Source organism: Sinocyclocheilus rhinocerous, unplaced genomic scaffold (genome assembly GCF_001515625.1).
Source record: "Sinocyclocheilus rhinocerous isolate Xijiao unplaced genomic scaffold, SAMN03320098_v1.1 scaffold263, whole genome shotgun sequence".
Taxonomy (NCBI): domain Eukaryota; kingdom Metazoa; phylum Chordata; class Actinopteri; order Cypriniformes; family Cyprinidae; genus Sinocyclocheilus; species Sinocyclocheilus rhinocerous.
Window position 1 is genome coordinate 1,238,912 of NW_015645086.1, and position 19,665 is coordinate 1,258,576.

The 19,665-nt window shown below is 38.6% G+C and overlaps 2 protein-coding genes across 3 annotated transcripts in view; one reads left to right on the plus strand and one right to left on the minus strand.

Moving 5' to 3' along the window:
• ppp4r2a (protein phosphatase 4, regulatory subunit 2a) overlaps nucleotides 1-1,942 on the plus strand; it is a 10,953-nt gene extending 9,011 nt beyond the window's left edge. The window contains exon 9 of the mRNA XM_016509134.1: nucleotides 393-1,942. Coding sequence (XP_016364620.1) covers nucleotides 393-733 — 341 coding nt within the window. The 3' untranslated portion in view covers nucleotides 734-1,942. The remainder of the gene's footprint in view (nucleotides 1-392) is intronic.
• A 70-nt stretch (nucleotides 1,943-2,012) lies between these two features.
• The window catches only part of pdzrn3a (PDZ domain containing RING finger 3a), a 31,403-nt gene continuing 13,750 nt past the window's right edge, over nucleotides 2,013-19,665 (minus strand). Inside the window, exons 5-11 of one of the 2 annotated variants that reach the window (XM_016509133.1) lie at nucleotides 5,422-5,684; nucleotides 5,190-5,280; nucleotides 4,804-4,899; nucleotides 4,559-4,621; nucleotides 4,417-4,470; nucleotides 4,016-4,126; nucleotides 2,013-3,896 (exon numbers count right to left, since the gene is read on the minus strand). In XM_016509133.1, the coding sequence (XP_016364619.1) occupies nucleotides 2,409-3,896; nucleotides 4,016-4,126; nucleotides 4,417-4,470; nucleotides 4,559-4,621; nucleotides 4,804-4,899; nucleotides 5,190-5,280; nucleotides 5,422-5,684 (2,166 nt within the window). In that variant the 3' untranslated portion in view covers nucleotides 2,013-2,408. Of the gene's footprint in view, nucleotides 3,897-4,015; nucleotides 4,127-4,368; nucleotides 4,471-4,558; nucleotides 4,622-4,803; nucleotides 4,900-5,189; nucleotides 5,281-5,421; nucleotides 5,685-19,665 lie in introns of both variants that reach the window. The other variant, XM_016509132.1, reaches the window with a different exon arrangement.

The following is a 19,665-nucleotide window of genomic DNA, read 5'->3' on the forward strand; positions in this document are numbered from 1 at the left end:
TGCTCACCAGTATATACACAAAAGATTCAAAAGTTAAAAAGATTGGGATCAGCAAGATATTTAATGTAGAATTGATTTCATAAAGACATTTGATCATTCAGAAACTCATTTAGTCAGTGTGTCCAAACTTTTAACTTGGTGTATTTTTTTTATTTTTTATATATATATATATTGTACATTCCTCTGTGCAAGGAATGTGGGTGACTAAAAATCATCATAGACCATAGTATTTGGGTTCAGTCAGTGTAAAATAAGCCACTAATGTAAATTTTTCTTGTTTTATTTCAACCAGCTTGGTCATGTGTGTAACTGCTGTGCTAATATATTTGCATATCAGCAGCTGTTGAGCATCTCTTTGCATACATTTACATTTTCTGCTCATCTCTCTGCAGAACCCACTAGTACACAGTCAGAGGTCGTAGAAAACCGGGTTGAGAAATCTGCTTCGGACGATTCACCCGACCCTTCCCACAATCAGGCGACTAGCAGCGAATCAGATCTACCAGAGCAGCGGTCGGAGAGGGAAGAGAGCGCCGAGGCTCAGGAAACGGACGAGAGAAATGACCCAGTCAGCAGTAGCAGCAATAACAGCAGTGACGAGGAAGTGTCCAGTGCAGAGACTCCATCTGCAAGTCCCAGCAGTTCCACAGAGCTGACAGCAGAGGGCAGTACCACTGCAGAAATCAGTTCGGACAGCTCAGAGACTGCGGATGACACCATGGAGCAAGACTGAAGTTTGGCCGTACATTATTGATTTTTACACTCTACTGTACAAACCCCCAAAAATCACTTATCCTGCAAGTTTAGCAGATCCTTTATAGACCAGGAGAGGAGGGTATTCTGGTGACGTCTCCAAAGACCTTTCATGACACATCTACTCCTTATGACCCTTCTTAAGGCATCTTCTCTTAATATGGGCTGTTCTCCTAAGAACAACAAAAAACTGGAAGCTCATCTTTCTGGTGGTTGAGCGGAGCGTTTGCCATTGAATAACTCGAAAGCCTTGTGTCCTTGGCGGTTTTCTGTAGTCCTGTTCTAATCATGGGTGTTCATCAACTCCACATCAACACGTTTTAAAGCTGTCGGGTAAAACACCTTTCATTTCACATCAATCTCTCTCCTGCTCTACTAAGAGTGAACAGGTGGCAAATCTTTGGTTTGTGTGAATGCGTGCATATGTTTTTAGGGGTGAGGGGGTGTGTGTGCGCACTTCCTTTAGTTTAGTCCAGTCAACGGATGATCTCAGGATTCCTGTCGACCGGCAGACCAGTGTCTAAACATTCCAGGAGAACACCCCTTTTCCCTCATATTGCCTTCTGCATTCATCTGCTGGCTTGTAGCACAAAGTGCTCAATAGCAGCATTAGACCGATTTCCTTTCTTTGGCATTTCTTTTATTTTTAGGTCCTTTGATTTTAACTGCCTTCCCAGCATAGCACCGACATGTATTAATCCACTGATGCTGGTAAATAGATTCTAAAATGGACTAATGTGATTTTCCATGCACTAGATACTCGAGTGCTGTTGGTTGCAATGTGTAACTTAATATAGTGAGCCTGTCTTTTCAACTGACATAATATGCGTAACCACTATTTGAGCCATCCTTATTTGTTATAAGATTTTCATTTTGTTCCATCAAACAATGGCAAACAGTTGTATAAAGGTTAAAATGAGCAACACTGTCAACACCAACATCTCTTAAACTGTACTTTTCATGCTTCCTACAGACATGTATACAGGCTGTTCTACCCATACCTATTTCCGCAGCTCCTTTTTGATATGTAGAATTTTTTTATTAGATTTTGTAGATTATAAGTGTTCACTGCTTTTGTGAAAAGTGAAATTGTATGATCTCAATGTGAACTGAATGCTTGGACTTTCAACAGTATTCCTGAAGAGCAATAAATGTTCACAATAAAAGCAGTGATATGCTTGATCTGTGACAACTGGAGACATTTCTAACCTTTTATCGGAATAAAACTCTGGAATATCAGGTCACACACAATTCATTTTCACCACAATGTTTCAGTGAAACCTAAAACTGTTAGCGATTACATTTAATAAGTGGGTGATATGCAAGTAAGGGGCAGTAACTGCAAATAAGAGCTAGAATTTCACAAAATCAATTTCCATCTGCTCTTACATTAAACTATGATTTGTTCAATAAAATATTTCAGTACAAACTGCAATGTTAGTGCACCCTCAAGTTCTAAGACGTGAAATCTGTAGTTTGTTTGAATTCATCATTACTGTTATGTACTCCAACTGTTGTGTCTCACAAATCTCTGTAGATTTTCATACTTAAGTCCATAAATGACCCACCTCCTTAAATGAGGCAAGATTTTCCACACCAACCCTCACACAGTTTTACACAGTAAACTAGTAAAGTGCCCTAAACCAAGCAATCCCTTATACTGTAGTCACAGAAAGAAAGGAATTATATAGTCTTTTATCGTCTGTGGACATTGTGCCATGTGTCAGCAGCTCCTGAATAGTCATCCAGTTGTCAAATATCTTCTTGTTCCTCCTCTTCATCATCTTTTTACGGCTAAGCTGGATAATATCAGGCTCCTTGTTGTCCATTGCTCCTGCTTGTTCTTTGCTCTCTATGCAGCACTGCTTCATGAGTTCCCGCCTCTGACGCTGTTCTTTGGCTTGTGCTGCATGCTGTTTGCGCTCCTCCTTGTTCCAGTATCGACCCAGTTTTAGTTCGCTTGCTGCATCGTCATCTGTAGTTGCGCTGCAGCGTTCTTCTCGAATGCGCAAAGCTCGCTCCTTCAGAAGCTGGTCCCTGATAGGCCTTTTGGTGATGTACCTTGTTCCATCGCCACGGATCTTTGCCTTCCACCCCATCTTGGGCCTGGACTCAGTGGGGGTGGTTTCTGCATTCTTGCACAGGCTGGCTAAGCTGACTTGACTCTGGGCATATTCTACAGCTGACTTCTGCTGGATAAGTTGCATGTAGCTTTGATAATGTTGTGCATGAGCTGGGATGTAGGTGTTCTTGTATGAGGAATGACGTAAGGAAGTCAAAAGACTCTTCCTTGGGTTCTTTTTCTTACTCTGCTTTCTTTTCCCCTGATTTATGACCTCTGGATCTCCAGGTAAACTCTTGGTGGGGCTGATCTCTTGAATGGGAGAGAGGTGATGTTTGGAGCATCCTGCTGTTGAGTTGCGTCTATGCATGGGAGAACCTTTACCCTTGTCTCCAGCAACCATCCTTTGGGAGTCAGGAGAATCTGACTCCAGAGCAGGATGTAAGCTCCAGCAGCTCTCTCCAGTGTTGTAAGCACTAGTAGAGCCTTTATTGTCCACGTGGTTATTGATGAGGTCCTGATGGACTTGCTCAATAAAGTGCTCGGTACTAGGATTTTTGGCTTGCAGATCACCAACTTCAGCCTGAAGCCTGTGTACTTGTATGATACTCAGGCACTCAAGCTCAATGTTCAGTAACTCCTCATTAAGCATCTGAATCTCTTGGTCATCACAGTCTACACTAACCCGCTTTCCAAATAGTGTGGCATCATGCTCCAGAAATCCCTGAAGACTGTTACCATTCACCAGAGATTTCAGTTCAAGCAGTTTCCGGAAACGTTCACATGCCGTGCCAGGTATACCAAGGAAGTTTCCACTGTCTCCATTGTCAACTGAAAGTAAGGAGTCATTGCTTAAGTGCATGTCCCCACTTTCAACAGTGTGCGGATTATTGTTGTACTTCTTATGGTTTTCTGGGAGAGTGTCACAGAGGGAATTCTGATCATCCCCCAAGATGTCCTGCTCTGAGCTTTCATCATTCCGAGTGCTTTCATCTGTGCGGCCTACCCCGCTGTCTTTCTCATGCTGGTTGGATAGTAAAGTAGCCGTATCTGTAGTTCCACCATCTTCTTCATTTGTGCTCTGTTAAATTGAGTGGGTAGAACTTTTAATATCTTGCAAATCACTTTTATAGTGAGGATAGCACCTTTTAATTGGATGAAGTGAGCAATTCACTGTTGACTTGACCCTTATTAACTTGCCTGCTGCAGCATACTTGCAGTGAACTCCTTGACCTTGTGATGTTGCTGCTCCAGTGTGCCCATGTGCAAGTCATCTAAGTTGAATCTATCCTCCTCCAACCAGCCAACATCCTGCAACCCATACCAAAATGCAATGTCATTCTTTAACTTAAATCAGGAGTATCCAAACCTGCTACAGAAGGGCCACCTTCATGTACAATTTTGGTCCTGTTAGTTGAGGTGTGTTTAAATTGGGTTTGAGCCAAACTCTGCAGAAAGGTGGTCCTACAGGAGCTGGATTGGAAAACCCTGACATTAATCAAATGTAATTTACCAAAATCTTTATCTGCAAGTGCACAGAACAGTTGGCAGACCTGACTTTCTGGTCGAGCCACTAGAAGGGTCACATTCTTACTCTCCACCTTGGTCAGAAGTGTCACTGCCGCCTCATGGCTCTGGATGTCCATTCCATTGATCTTCAGCATGTGAAGAATAAATACAATAAGCTTTGTTTTATGTTTTAGCCAAAATAGATTAAAAAAAAACAAATGGAATAAATTCTACCTGGATAATTTGGTCTCCTTCCTGAACTCTGCCATCTTTTGCAGCAATTCCTTCTGCAGCAATCTAAGCAGGGTAAGAACAGTGTATTTAGCCTTAACATTTGAGGTGTGAGTACACCGGAATAGCGAAAGCTGCACTAAGCAAGTCTGATAAACATGCACATACACACTAAATCAAAGTTGTAATTGTTGGAAAAACTGCCTGAACAATTACTGTCTTGAGAAATTCCCACTGTAGAACCCTACCTCGCTAATATAAATGGCAGACTTCTCGTCATCCGTCTTGTAACATAACTTCAGGCCAAGCTTATCCTGAGTGGTTTTCCTCTGCAGATCCACCTCCTATAAAAAACACAGGTAATTGATTTTGATGACAAAGATTAAGCATTTTAGTCATTGTTAACATAAGACATAAACCAAAGCCAGTCTGAGAATTTGTAGTGCTTGCTGCACTTTAGATGATGATTCCTTTGCATGATAAATCCATGTGCAATTAAAGTGGTTTTAGGAAAATATTAGCAGGTATATGAAATCAAAATTAAAATGACCTCAGAAGACATGCAGATTAAACATGATTTGAACGTGCATTGTTCAGTAAGAGTGAGTGAATACAGTCTATGCAAACACAATACCTCATATTCCAGTCCTCCACTCTCAATGTCTTTCTGTACTCCGTCATGGAAGTCTGAGGGGTAAGGTGAGTCACGTCTTGCCATTTGATACCTTCAACACAATGAAAAATTAGCATTAACTGAAGCCCCATTCACAGAAAATCTCATTTTAAAATTAAAATTAAAAATGAAAAGTTTTTGTTATGATACAGTTGGTGAAAGAAATGCTTAACAAACACTGATTAGCGCTTACTGTGAGGGTGAATAGAAACTGTCCAGCAAAGCCATACATGGTGTTGAAGGTGATGGTAAGTTGGCCAAAGTCTCTATTTGTTGCAAGGTTTTCAGCGTAATGTTGGTTTGAGTACTGTTGTCCATTCCTTGGGTTGGTTTAAGAGTCTTGCAAGTCTTTTGTGCCATCCTGCGCAGTACCCGAACCTCAATAGGGTCTTTGGCAGTTTGGAAAGCCTCTACTGCTTGATCATGGGTGGCGACAGAAAGGGTTCTTCCATTTACCTACAAAAAAAAAAGTTTGAATGATTAAAAAAAGGAGACCCGTGGGACACTAAGGCACTTGCAAGTTCTCAAATATCTCTGGGGGGACACATGGTTACATGTGGTTTGCCACTGCAAGGACGATCAGCTGTCCTTCCTGTTGCACTGTCTTAGGCCTCTTACATTAGCAGGACATTGCAGTGTATTTCTCTGGGCACATCTGCAGTCCTCAGGCCTCCCTGCTGCAGGACTATGGCATGTTCACACAGGTGATCAGGGACTCTGGTCATCTTTCGTCTGCTTTAATGTCATAAGCCTGTAAACCGTAAGTGTCTTACTGACTTTTCCGCAGGTGCATGTGCAATAATTGTTTATGGTTCATTGAACAAGCATGAAAAATATTGTTTAAACCTTTTCCAATAAATATTTGTAAAGCGTATTTGGATTGTACAAAATTATCTTTTCAAATATACTATCCTGAATAAGGATTTTCGATGAGTTTTATATACGTGTATATAAATTTAATCCAAAGCATGCCTGTATGCATTTTCTCTGGGATTCGAACCCATGACTAGTGTTGTTTTTGGCGGCGTGTTTTAATTTTAGTTTTAGTCTAGTCTTTGTGTGAAGCTGTCGTTTTAGTTTTTATTAGTTTTAGTCACGTTCATACTCTTTTTAGTCTAGTCAAGTTTCAGTCAACTAAAAGTCTGAGCATTTTAGTCAGAATTATCCATGACCTTGACATTGCTTGTATCATGCTCTACCAGTTTGCATTCTACATGAGCTCTGCTTTTGCAAGGTTCACTTCACATTATACAGTAGTCTTCAACAGCCTGCAGATCTGCATGTACATAATGTAAGGAACAAAACCCTTATATACTTCTATGAAATACAGACTGAGCAGAGATTTTCAAGAATGCACTTAAAATGGCACTTTAATTGTATGCATGGTCATCCCAACTCTATAATATATACCAAACTTGAGTGCAATGTGTGGCTCGCTGTACATTAACCCTAAAACCAGATGTGAGGTCAAAATCCAAAAACCTGCTGATTTCTGAGGAGAGGATTCAGCATTCCATATAATGTACAGCAGGTGGGACAGCTGAGGATTGTTTTATACATTTAACAAACTAAAAAAAAAAAAAATTTTAATAATAAAAATCCTCTGGTATAAATCTGAATATAAAAACAAAGAAACACAAACAGGTGTATGGTACAGAAAGACAAAGCAGGTCTAATGCCATCCATTTGACTCTGTTAATTCAGTTAATAGGCTTATATTTCTAGCTGACTGAAATGAGAAAAACATATGGACACATAAGAACAGAACCTGCGAGATACAAGTTAATGATTTGGTGACCAAGAATGAAAGACTCAAGGCAAATGTTGTCATATGAAAGACTGACTTTTTGACCTAAAAACAGTTAATTTGGCTAAACATTGCAAAGCCAGTCCTGAATGTGAAGGACTAATTCACCGAGATATTTATGTCCGGAAGTTCGGTTTTAACATTATCACACCGTTAGTGAGATTTCATTTATCGATTGAAGTCTAACAGGGTGTGTAAAAGCTTTTGAATTACACAAGGAAATGGCTATGTGCCAGTAAGCTAATGGGAGAGAACTTCATTTATCAAAGCGCTGTAAGACTCAAATCTCAAAGCTAATGTCCTCAGGGACCTCGACTCAATCTGCTGTCTGTTCTGGAATCTTGCAGTGGCAATAACACACATGGGAACTTTGTCGGTGTGCCCATTCATGTGTGAGCTGACAAACTACTTTAAATTCACTCACTCACATGGTTTCTCGAATGCCGTTTGGTGCACAGGGCAAAAAAATAAATAAATCACTGCATATACTTAAGTTTAATTCAATGAGACATCCTTTGCCTGACTACAGCCACTTTTAAAGTTGCATTAAAGCAAGACAAATTCTGTATGTAGTGATTCAGCTAGTTTGATAACCAATTAACCTGTTGATCTTTTTCTGATTGATGAATTAATCCAATAAACAAACTTTATTTCCATATTTTCATTGAAAAGCATGACATTCTGTATTTTGCCCACTTCTCTCCTTCATACAATGTATAAAACGTAGGCCAAAAATTGTTAAAAAAAGTAAATGAAATACACTGTCTGGAAAAAAATTAAATTTTTACTTAGAAACTGCTAGCAAATTGCACAAATAATTACAAAGAAACAGCAAGTAACACATTGAATTAAACACCAATTTTTGAAGTAAAAAGACTGAAATAATATTTTGTTGTCAAATGTTCACAAATAATCCTTGTTTTATTTACAACTTTGAAAAATGTGTTGTTTTTACACAGGCAACACGGTACTTAAGTTGCTTACCATACAAAAAAACTAAATCAAACACTGAAATGTAATGTATAAATATTAATATTTCCCTAATTTAGCTACTTTTTGTTAAGTGATGCACTAAAATATAATAGAGTTTGATTGGATGCAAGTTAATTTCACAGTTCTAAATGCACAATTATGGCTTGTTGTATTTTAATATTTGCATTTAACATCAATTTTCCTTTTTTAGCCTCTTTTAAAGAGTTCAGTTCACACTTTCAGCCATACAGGAGTTCAGCTGGAGGTTAAATTACAGTGGGAGCTAATTACACATAAACAAACAAACAAACACGCATTCATTAAGTATAGTGATGAGACGCCAAACATATCTCGCCCTTCTTCAATAGAGTGTGACCCTCTCATGACCCTGTCAAATGTACACAGTCCCCAACACATTCCTTCCTTCGGCAAAATAACCTTTCGCAACCTTTTTAGCATGCAAACAACCTCCAGAGACAAACCGCGTAACCTCAAAGGCATTCGAAATGTGTTCATTCAATTGTCTTAATCAAATTATGATTAATTCAATCAAAATGAATGACATTTCTTAATCAATTAGAATTTAATCAGACTATGAAGCCTTTACTCCCAGTGTATGTTAATGAGGAATAAACAAACCAAAATGACACTGACAAGTCAACCAAAACACAACAACTTGACAACAATGCTTTTTTTTTTTTACCTGACATTTGCCTTGTAGTTGTTTGTAGTGCTCATCTGACCGCTGTATAGTACAAAGACTACAGCCCATGGTGGAAACACATCAGCAAATAGTACGCAGACTCCAAAATGTGATCATAAAAAGAGAGAGTGTCTATAGAGCCTGAAGCTTACAGACACAACAACTTCAGCGTGAGTCGGTGTTTGTGTCTGTAAGCCACGCATGTGAGAGCTTGTTCCCTCCTCCCATTCACTGCAGCCATCTCTCCCTCTCTCAGGGTTGTCTATATCCTCAACTACGTTGTTTTTATAATCATAAAAACAATTCAAACCCGTAATCAACCATCCACCACATTACCAAAGATAATAACAACCACGTTCCTCAGGTGTGGCACAACAGAGGCTGTTTTGTAATGTGCGGAAACAAGTCGTGAAAATGCTTTGTTGGGGGCCAATTAAAAAGCTCACTTCTCCAATTACTGGCACGAGCATGTCGATAGGAAAACTCTTGCTATAAAATGAGCAGTTTCTGTTATGTCAGAGTGCTCAGCAGCGGTACAACAGCAACCAGAGGGTGTTGTTATTTGTTATTCCTCCAAAAGTACATGAATGCTCAGCCTTTGGGTTCCAGCTTGTGATGTAATCTGGCATGTCACAGACAGGGTAAAGGTTACTGAGGAACAAACATGCGTCCATTGATTCGGACCACATTACTGCAGAAATGAACAGAACTTAATGGTTCATGATATGAGGAATCCATTTTTCAATTATCTTTTCACATATAAGACTTCATTGTAGTATAAAAACAACTGTACTTGTAAGTTTCAGTATTCTAAATGTATCTACTGATGCTCTTTTGATGATTTTTCTATCCAAGCTGTAAAAATTACAGCCAGTAAGATTTTCTATTTTTAAAAAGAAATTATTACTTTTATACATCAAGGAAGTATTAAATTGATCAAAAGTGACAGTAAATACATTTATAATGTGATAAAAGATTTCCATTTCAAATAAATGCTTAACTTTCTATTCATAAAAGAATCCTGGAAAAAAAAAACATTTCATGATTTCCACAAAAAAATTAAGCAGCACAACCGTTTTTATCATTGATAATAATAATAATAATAATAATAATAATAATAATAATAAGAAATGTTTCTTGAGCAGCAAATCAGCTGCTGAAATGACTTAGAATGATGTCTGAAGGATCATGTGACACTGAAGACTGGAGTAATGATGCTGAAAATTCAGTTTAGGAATAAATTACATTTTAAAATATATTTAAAAGGAAAACTTTTTATTATAATAATATTCTCAATATTACTGTTTTACTGTAGTTTTGATCAAATATCTTGATGTGAACATAAGATAATTCTCTCTTGGTGAACATAAGAGAATTCTCTCAAAAACTGTATTTTTAGATTTTAATATTGCTATTGAATTATATTTTAATCTAGAAATGTAAACATTAAGTTTATTACATTTTTCTTTCACAAACTTCAAATCAGATTTCATGAGTAAGACTAATTTAACAACTGCTCCGAGTGATTTAGCGAGTTAATTTAGTGAAGAATTCATCTTAATTGTAAACAGTCTTGAATGATTTATTAAAAGATCCAGTTCCTAAGAGTCATTTGAACCGGACTTCACTGGTGGCTCTGTATGTTTGTTTTTGACAACAGCCTGCAAGGACAAATTAACAGAAAGATGTAAATTATTCAGATTATTCACAGTCTTTAGATCACTTCTTGTCATTTCAGTAGTGGCGGGAGTTTTATGGGGTGGGGTCGCTGGTCCCACGCTCAAACTCCTCCTTCATCCGGGCTTGGGACCGGCCTGTCCTACCCTGGACAGGTGGCAACCCCCCTCCTTGCCGATCTTGACTTTGCCGATGATAGCATTGTTTTCGGCCCGACCCAAACTGCCCTACGAGATCTCACTACAGCCCCAGAAAATTACAAAACTCGAGAGTCCCAATTACCATCAGTGGACAACAGGTTAAAGAAGTGGCGAACTTCACTTATATTGGCAGCGTCATCTCAGCGTGAGGCTGAAGTCGCAGCTGAAGATCGAAGCCGTTGGAGAACACTTGTCACCCTATGCGGTGGACTTAAGGTTAAGGGTAAAGGATTCAGTCTTTATCACATTCAGACTGCAAATTCACATTCACAACACAAGTAAAATATGATCTTGCCATGGAATTGAAGACTCCGCAGTAGTTGGAGATTCAACCAGCAGCTGGAGCTGTGACTCGGTGCTTAGCCCACATGCTCTGACACATTGAGCTCTGGTGCTCATGTGGGTGATGTGAGTTTGAATCGAACATGTGAGCTTTACAGATTCTGTTCCCTCCTTCTTATCATTTCCTGTCCTATCCAAAAGGGTGAAAATACATATTTACATATGAAAACACCAAGTTAAGTTTGGTGAAAGGGAAGAAAACAGTATGGCAGACGTGGTGTAATATTGGTGGCTGTCAGCCATGCAAACACACATGACAACCAGACACATGGTGTTCTCTGTGGAAAGAAAACGCAACATTCCCTCCTTCCGGATCAGTGACTGCATACAGTATGTATTGGGCACATACTTAATATGTATGCAAACACTGAAGGAAGCACATGGTAAAAGCAGCGGTAAAGGGTTGAAAGTCCCTTTATACTTATGTATGCTGATATCCAGATATCATTAATCTGTTCCTCAGGGTCTATATAATCCTCTCATATGGCTCAGTGCTCCATCAGGCTAATGAAAATCTCTGCTTGAGGTTGTGCATCACTGAGCTGCAGTGTCTGCCGCAGTGCATACAGCCAACTTAGAGGTGAAGTGTGGCTTTTTACTTGTACTTTCTCAACCAATGGCATTGGTCATTATTTTTGCAATTACGCTTGCTAATGCAAGTGATGCAGAAATTAAACACTTCTAAAAACAATTTAATTGCAGGAACCTCCAGTGTGGAATCAATATTATACATTTGTCAAGAAATTTGTAGCACTGGTGTATAACTGAACAAATTCATTACAGAAACAAAGAGCCTTATCAGTTCTGTGCTTTGTAGAGATTCATAGCATCTTTGGACAGCTGTGCTGTAGTTCATTGTGGTCATATCTTCTATTTCTGCCTGTAAACTGAGGAGAGATTAGTCAGTTTGTGGAAGAACACAGTGTCAGGACTGAGTCACCTTTTGTGACTGTGCTTAAAGCTGCTCCGTCTCTTTTGAACATCTCAGGAAAACCATGACTCACTCTTCTGTTCTATTCGGTTGTTCTATTCTAATCCATCTGGACTGTTATATGAAAGCATTACGAACCCTGCTCTATTCTATACACTACTAATCATACACTACTGCTCAAATTGTAATATTGTGAAATATTATTACAATTAAAAAAATTAAAATACAATTTAAAATAACCTAATATTCCTGTAATGGTAAAGCTGAATTTTCAGCATCATTACTCCAGTCTTGATGCTGTCAAGTCATGCATTTTTGTTCAGGCCGTTTTGATAAATAGAAAGATCAAAAGAACAGTATTTATTTGAAATAGAAATACTTTGTAACATTATGTCTTTACCTTTACTTTATCAAATTAATGCACTATAGCTAAATAAAAGTTTTAATTTCCAGGCCAGGAAAAGGCAGAAATGACGAGTGCAAGAACCAGGGCAGAACTGACAGAAACAGAAGCCAGGGAGGAGTTGAAGGCAGGAGAAGTCAGGGCAAAGACAGAGGCAGGACAAGCCAAGGTGGAGCCGCCAGCAGAAAGTCCAGGACGCAGGTCAACGACAGAGTCAAGAGAGGGAGGAGCCATGGTGGAGCCCTACCAGGCAAAACCAGGGAGATGACAGACTGAGACGGAGCCAAAGGAAGTAGAGACTCAGGCGGAGCAGAGGAGACGAAGACCCGGGGTGATGGTGAAGGTCTGGAGGGCCGTGGCTAAGACGGGGGCTCGGCCGGCTGGGACAGAGCTGGAGGGAATGAGGACCAAAGTGGAGCCGGAGGAAAGGAGGACCCGACAGAGCCAAAGGGATGGAGGGATGAGGCGTAGCCATAGAAGTGAAAGACCATGGTGGAGGCAGGTCGAAGACTGACCAAGGCGGAGCTGGAGGGACGAGGGAGCCCGGTGGAGTCCGAGGACTGACAGAGATCTGAGGCTCCTCCACATTGCAAAGGTGGGAACATAGAGGAAGAACCGATGAGCTGGAGGGAACCATCAGAGACAGAGCGAAAAGACTGGGTGGTTTTGGAAAAGGAGGCAGAAGAGGGAGGCTGGGCGGGAGCATCATCGACGACACAGACAGGGTTAAACCAGCAGAGACACAATAGATTCAGGGCTGGACAGAACCAGAGGAGACACAGGACATTCAGGGCAGGGCAGAAACACAGACTCTAAAAGTGTGGTGCTGCGTGAAACAGACTCTGTGCAGGGAAATTAAACAGGCAGAAAACACTCACTCTCCCAATCAATTAGTGCTTCATCATCAGCCATTATTGAGGGGGTAGGGCTCCACGACATCCCCTCACAATCCACCAGTAATCCAGGGAGGCTCCAGGGAGATCTGTGGCTCTGGTGTTGCCTCTGGCTCTTGCTCGTGGCTCATCTGTGGTGGGCTCAGGCATCGCTGGTGCTGGGCTGGTGGTAGTGGCTGGAACGCTAACTTCCTCCTCGCTCTCGCAGATATTGAAGGGGGAACTGTTGCGGAGGAGTAACCACTTCACATACTCCATTAAAGTCCCTAGAGGTTCGTTTCTGGGCAAGCGCAGTCTTGTTTTGGCATTAAGGCTTGTCCAGAAAAGCACACACAGGCAGTCATCTTAATAAGGGACGAGATGGAAATTCCTGTGTGTGCCTCTCCAGGGACTGGTTCCCCTGCGAGAGGAGGAGGATTTTACTTACTAGATATTATTTTATTTGCTAGATCCATTTTGAAGTCAGTTCTTCTGTAACAAACAGTTGCAAATAAAGTTGAGATGAGGATCTAAGGATCACAGCAATTTAATTTTGTTTACACAAACTCAAAACTGGAACTGAACAGACAACTGGATTAAATGCAACAAGAACTGACAATGAACAGAAGAAAACACAGTACTTAAATACACAGAAACAAACCAATCAAACGGGTGCAGTAGGGGTGTGCGATAACACAATTTTTGATTGTGGATGATTAAAATGTCTCCACTATCTGCTTTTGAAGAAATATCGTAGTATCGTGTTACAGCGCACATTCTATCAACTGCAGTTCTGGTGCCTCCGTCTCAATATACTGTACAACACGACACATTCACATCAAATGTTCATTCAGGGGTACAGTTACACTCACGGGATACTGCACTGATTCGCAATTACAAAAGTACATTATTTGCATGTGCTTTAAAGCCTTGCCGGTTAAACGTTTAATTTGCGTGCTGTTTTGACATGCACTTTTTCTTAGAGCATACACCTAAAGCGTGTGCACGCTAAAAAGCCTGTCAAACAGCGCCTGGACTAATATATCTTTTGCGTCTGATTGCACTAATACTGTCAAAAACATGCGAAGGTTTACATAAAAACACAGTTGGTTATGTCTAAAGTGAAAGTAAACAGTTGAAAGAAAAATGGATGCGTGCCTGTATATTAGATGCGTGCAGGTCTTAAAGCGACAGCAGAATAATTGTAGTAAACATTCTGCCGCTTGTCATTAAAGGGATAGTTTACCCAAAAATTACAATTCTGTCATTATTTACTTATTCTGATGTTGTCCCAAACCTGTATTAATTTATTTCTTGTGCTGAACACAAAAGAAGATATTTTGAAGAATGTGGGTAAACAAAGAGTTGCTGGTCTTGACTTTAATAGTAGGAAATAAAAACACTATGAAAATCACTGAGGACCAGCAACTGTTTGGTTACCCACATTCTTCAAAATAACTTTTATGTTCGACAGAAGAAAGAAATTCATTCAGGTTTAAAACAACTTGAGAGTGAGTAAATGATAACAGAATTTCCATTTTTGGGTGAATTATCCCTTTAATATTAATAACACAACAAAACAGAAAGAGAAAAATCACTCTTGACTGAAGAACTTTAATACAGTTGCTTTAATAAGAATCAATCAATGTATAATTTATACAGTGAAGTGTATATAGTGTTTTATTTTTATATTTGTTCATTCAATTTCTTGAATTCTACTGCTAAATACACCTACTGTACCTGAAAAATAAAGCACTGTTTGTTTAATTTGTATATTGTGTGTATTTGTAATGTGTATCTTTGTTCTTATTTTTTAATAACAAAAATAAAATAATGACAAAGATTTTTTATCTTCGCCCACTTTGGCCTAAATATCTGCCATTCTTTTTTATTTTATATTGTGTTACCTTGTAAGGCTTTGTTTTTAAAATAGGGAAATTAGTTTGGCTGTACTGCTCAACTTGCAAAATAGTAAAAACCAACATGACAACGAATCGTGATAAAATCGTCAATCGGGATTTTCCTGAAAAAAATCATATGATATTTTTGCCATATTGTCCACCCTTAAGGTGCAGACACTAATCAAATTAAAACAAACTAGCGGCAGGGAAATAAGAACAAAGGAAACTAGGTCAAACAAGGAGAACTATAGAACAAAATCAAAACAGAACAGAACATACATGTGACAGAACTGTACTGTATCTGTGCATTTAATTTTAGATGTGTCATCTTGCAATATAGACAATATCAATTTACGTTTGGCGTATGAACTTTATATTAGTTGTGCAATAATGGCTTATTTTGGTTATTATTAATAAATGACTTTATTAAACACTGGTGTCTGCTACTGGCCATTTTATAGAAAAAAATACAGTATATAACTAAATGCTGTGCATTATTACTATCCATGTATTGTTTCAAATAGTATGTATTTCAAACAGTAACACATGGCACTAGCAACAACAAGGTCATGGGTTTGCTTCCTAGGGAATGCATAATAAATGTACTCCTTGAATGTGTAAATATGAACAGATTTTATAATTTCTTTTCACTCTTAAGTGTGATAAAATTCATTGTAACCTTGTGGTTTATTGCTTTTATTCTAATGAATCATGCTTCAGTGACTACTCTTGCTTACAAACACAATGACTTTCTCCCTCATCATGAGCTACTCTCTCCACACATCAACACAATTATCATAATAACACAGTCGCACTGCACTCACTCAGGATTTCCACAGAAGACAAAACTGTAAACCTGTTTTCAACATCATGACATGAAAGCACTTGCCACATTGACACTTTGTTGTTCACTTTTAGGACAACTTGTACAAAAGCAACCACAAATAAACACATTATGCTTCCAGGACCAGGGCTTCAGCTGCTTTTAAACATAGTACACGACATGCCTTGCAGAATTAAGCATTAATGTTTCTGGAAATTAAACAAATTTTTTTTTATTAAATTAAAAAAACCTGTTCAAACACTGACACCTGACCCCTCACTTTAGTACAAACCCCACAGACACGAAAAACACTGCTCTTTGCATTTCTCAGTCTGGTTTATCAAGGCTACATTTCAAATGCTAATTGTACTTCTGTTAAAGGGAATATTATCTTCAGCAAATGAAAAGCAGCAGTTGAGATGTAGAGCACTCGGATAGGAGTGATCCTGTGAAACATAAGTCACAAAAAAAGCTCTAAGACTTGTAGAAGCAATTTAAAATGGCATGATTGCTTCAGCAAATGTGCTTTTATCTCATTGCTTTTATTAACACTATCAGTTAGGTTATGGTAGGGTATAGTATAGTGTAGGTAGTACATTTTTTTCAACATGATAAAACATTTACCTTTTAGCAGCATTCACTGGACATTTCATTTCCGAAATGATTTAATATGTACAAAAGCATAATAAAACATTGCCAGATTCACATTCATATTTTCGGATAAAACTGAATGTGCTTTTAAGCACCACTCATTGGACATTTCACTTTAAAAGTGTTGTGAAACAAGCAAGAAGCAATACAGTATCATTTTAGAAATGTCGCCACAGGCACGTTTTTCATATGAGCCTGGGTTTGTTTATTAGGGTTTGTTTAGATAAGACTATAATCCAAAAAGTTATTTGAAATCACAAAGATGTACAGGTGCATCTCAAAAAATTGGAATGTCGTGGAAAAGTTCATTTCAGTAATTCAACTCAAATTGTGAAACTCGTGTATTAAATAAATTCAATGCACACAGACTGAAGTAGTTTAAGTCTTTGGTTCTTTTAATTGTGATGATTTTGGCTCACATTTAACAAAAACCCACCAATTCACTATCTCAACAAATTAGAATATGGTGACATGCCAATCAGCTAATCAACTCAAAACACCTGCAAAGGTTTCCTAAGCCTTCAAAATGGTCTCTCAGTTTTTAATACACGAGTTTCACAATTTGAGTTGAATTACTGAAATAAATGAACTTTTCCACGACATTCTAATTTATTGAGATGCACCTGTAAATTACAAGGCCTTTTGTGGTACAGTAACTGTCATGAATGAATGAACATCAGGTTAAACAAGTTGCTGTCTAAAGTCATCCCCCTCAGATTCATGAATGGCAAATTTGCAGCTCAGGAGCTGTCTATCACTTTTTGTCTATCACTGTCTTCACTATTGATTACAAACAAAAAGTCATACAGATTAACTCAGAACAACATGGAGAGTAAATAATGAATTTTCATTCCTTTAATGTACTATGTACACATAACATGTACTGTACACAGACAGTGTGTGCATTATGCTCCAGTCATCATTTGTTAACACCAGTGAATTCACATAATGCTGTAGTTAAACAGGTCTGGTCTGTTTTCTGGCTGTTTGAATAAGATGACCTTCCAAGATGGAAAAGAGGTGCTGCATGTCTTTATTAAGCCATGAAAACATGGCTTTATTACTTGAAATAACCTGCAGAGGAGAGCTGTAGCGGTTTGCTTTGCAAATACATGCCTTTCAGTTCAGTGCTCCTAAAATAACACACGTTCACAGAATTCAAGAGAAGGTACTTCCTTTGAGACTAAACACGCTTTCAAGTTTTAAAATGGCCTGAAAGGAACAATGGGAATAAACAATTGTACAAAAGAGCCGTTCAGCCTTCTTTCCACAAGAGAACAGAGGATGCCAAGAAAAGCAAGGGTGAACTTAAGACCAGAGTCCCATTTCACTGGAGGTGAATGCAGAGGAAATTCTGGTCACTTTAACCTGTATGAATCTACAAAAGACCTTAACTCAGTCGCTAGAGTGTGAAACTGAGAAAAATGACTTTAAAGATTTTTATTTGTTCAGACAAATTAATTATAGGTAGGACACTGGAAATCTGGCAGTTAGATGTTTTAGTAATGAAAATTATCTACATAAAAAAAAAGTTGATTTTTACTCCTATTTTGAAGTTACTGTACTCTGCCTTTGCATTGTCGGCAAAAAGTGAGAAGTCACGTCAAGGCAAAAGACAGCAACGGCCACATTATATACAATATTTGGTTGTTGATCTCCATTTACAAAATCATTAACACCTGTATAAAATCTAGTGATCGCGGGCCGTCTCATAGGCTATAACATACAGTAATGTGACTGTATTAATTTTTTTTTCTGATCGTAACAACCAGACAAAATGCTAAACATGTGAGTGGATACCGTTTTGCAACCAATTTATTTGCAATGTTCACTAACGTTAAAGGATGCAAGACATACTTAGCCTATTGCTTTTACATCGAATTGAATGAAAATAGCCTAAACTAAAAGAACGACTTGTGGATTGAATAATGCTCAGAATGCTTGTGGATTAAACATCTCCAATGACATTCACTGCCATGGATTTTATCGGGTTACAAGAGAAGGTAGGATATGGATTTAATTGCAAACTGTTACTACTAATTTTGTGTGATCATGCTACGCTGTCACGGCATTCGAGTCCACAAGCGTGCAGAAGTGGGCAGCCCTAGTCTGACAGGCTGGCACTGAGAGAATAATCTGCATTATAAAAAGAAAGAAAAAGTTTAAAGATTAATTATTGTTGCCAAGTTATCTAGTCTTTACTTGTTTACAGTGCTTTGTTATATGGAGCAGTTTGGAAGATCGCAATCTGTCTGCAATTTTTTAGACAAACGAATTAGATGTATGAAAAAACACAAGCTACACCGTAATTTAAACGCGGCAGGCTTTAATGGACAGTAAAACAAAGGCAGAATACCGTATAACTCCAGGCCAGCACAGTAACTTCATACTGACGCATGGCTAAACAAAGGCAGAGCACCGCAACTCAATTTGAGCGCTCCAAAACAAAGTCAAAGAGCGGTAACTGTTACGGTGTTCTGCCTTGGTTTCTCCTGGTCTTTTCGAAGTTACTGTTAAGATAACCCATTATTTTCTCTAAAAAACAACGAAATTGACCCAAGATACTTATTCACATGATAAAGGAGGTCTTGAATGTCTCAAAAATCATCAATAACTAATTTTCGACCATAAACGAAGTTATGGTCTTTTGCCTTTGCACGGCAGAACAGGAGTCTGCATTCACAATCCATTTCTGTAACAGAAAACAGACTCACCTTTTGGGATACACATGAGGAGAGTTGCAAAACACAGTGATTCAATATTTTTCTAGAACGAACAGGAACTTAAATACTACTTTAAAGGGATAGTTCACCCAAAAATGAAAATTTGATGTTTATCTGCTTACCCCCCAGGGCATCCAAGATGTAGGTGACTTTGTTTCTTCAGTAGAACACAAACGAAGATTTTTAAAGGGGTCATATGATGCAATTTCAAATTTTCTTTTTTCGTTTCTCTGATCACAAATGCAGACATGGTTTTATGTTTATGCGGCGTGAGATGCAACAACGCGTAAAAAGACAGTATAAGTCATTATAATCCATAATTATGTCCCCACTGGATGCAACAAATGCCTAGTTTGTAATGGTTTTATTGGTGGTCTCATCGTGCCGGGACACGGCATCACAGTATGGTAAGGGACGTAACATTTCCGTCAC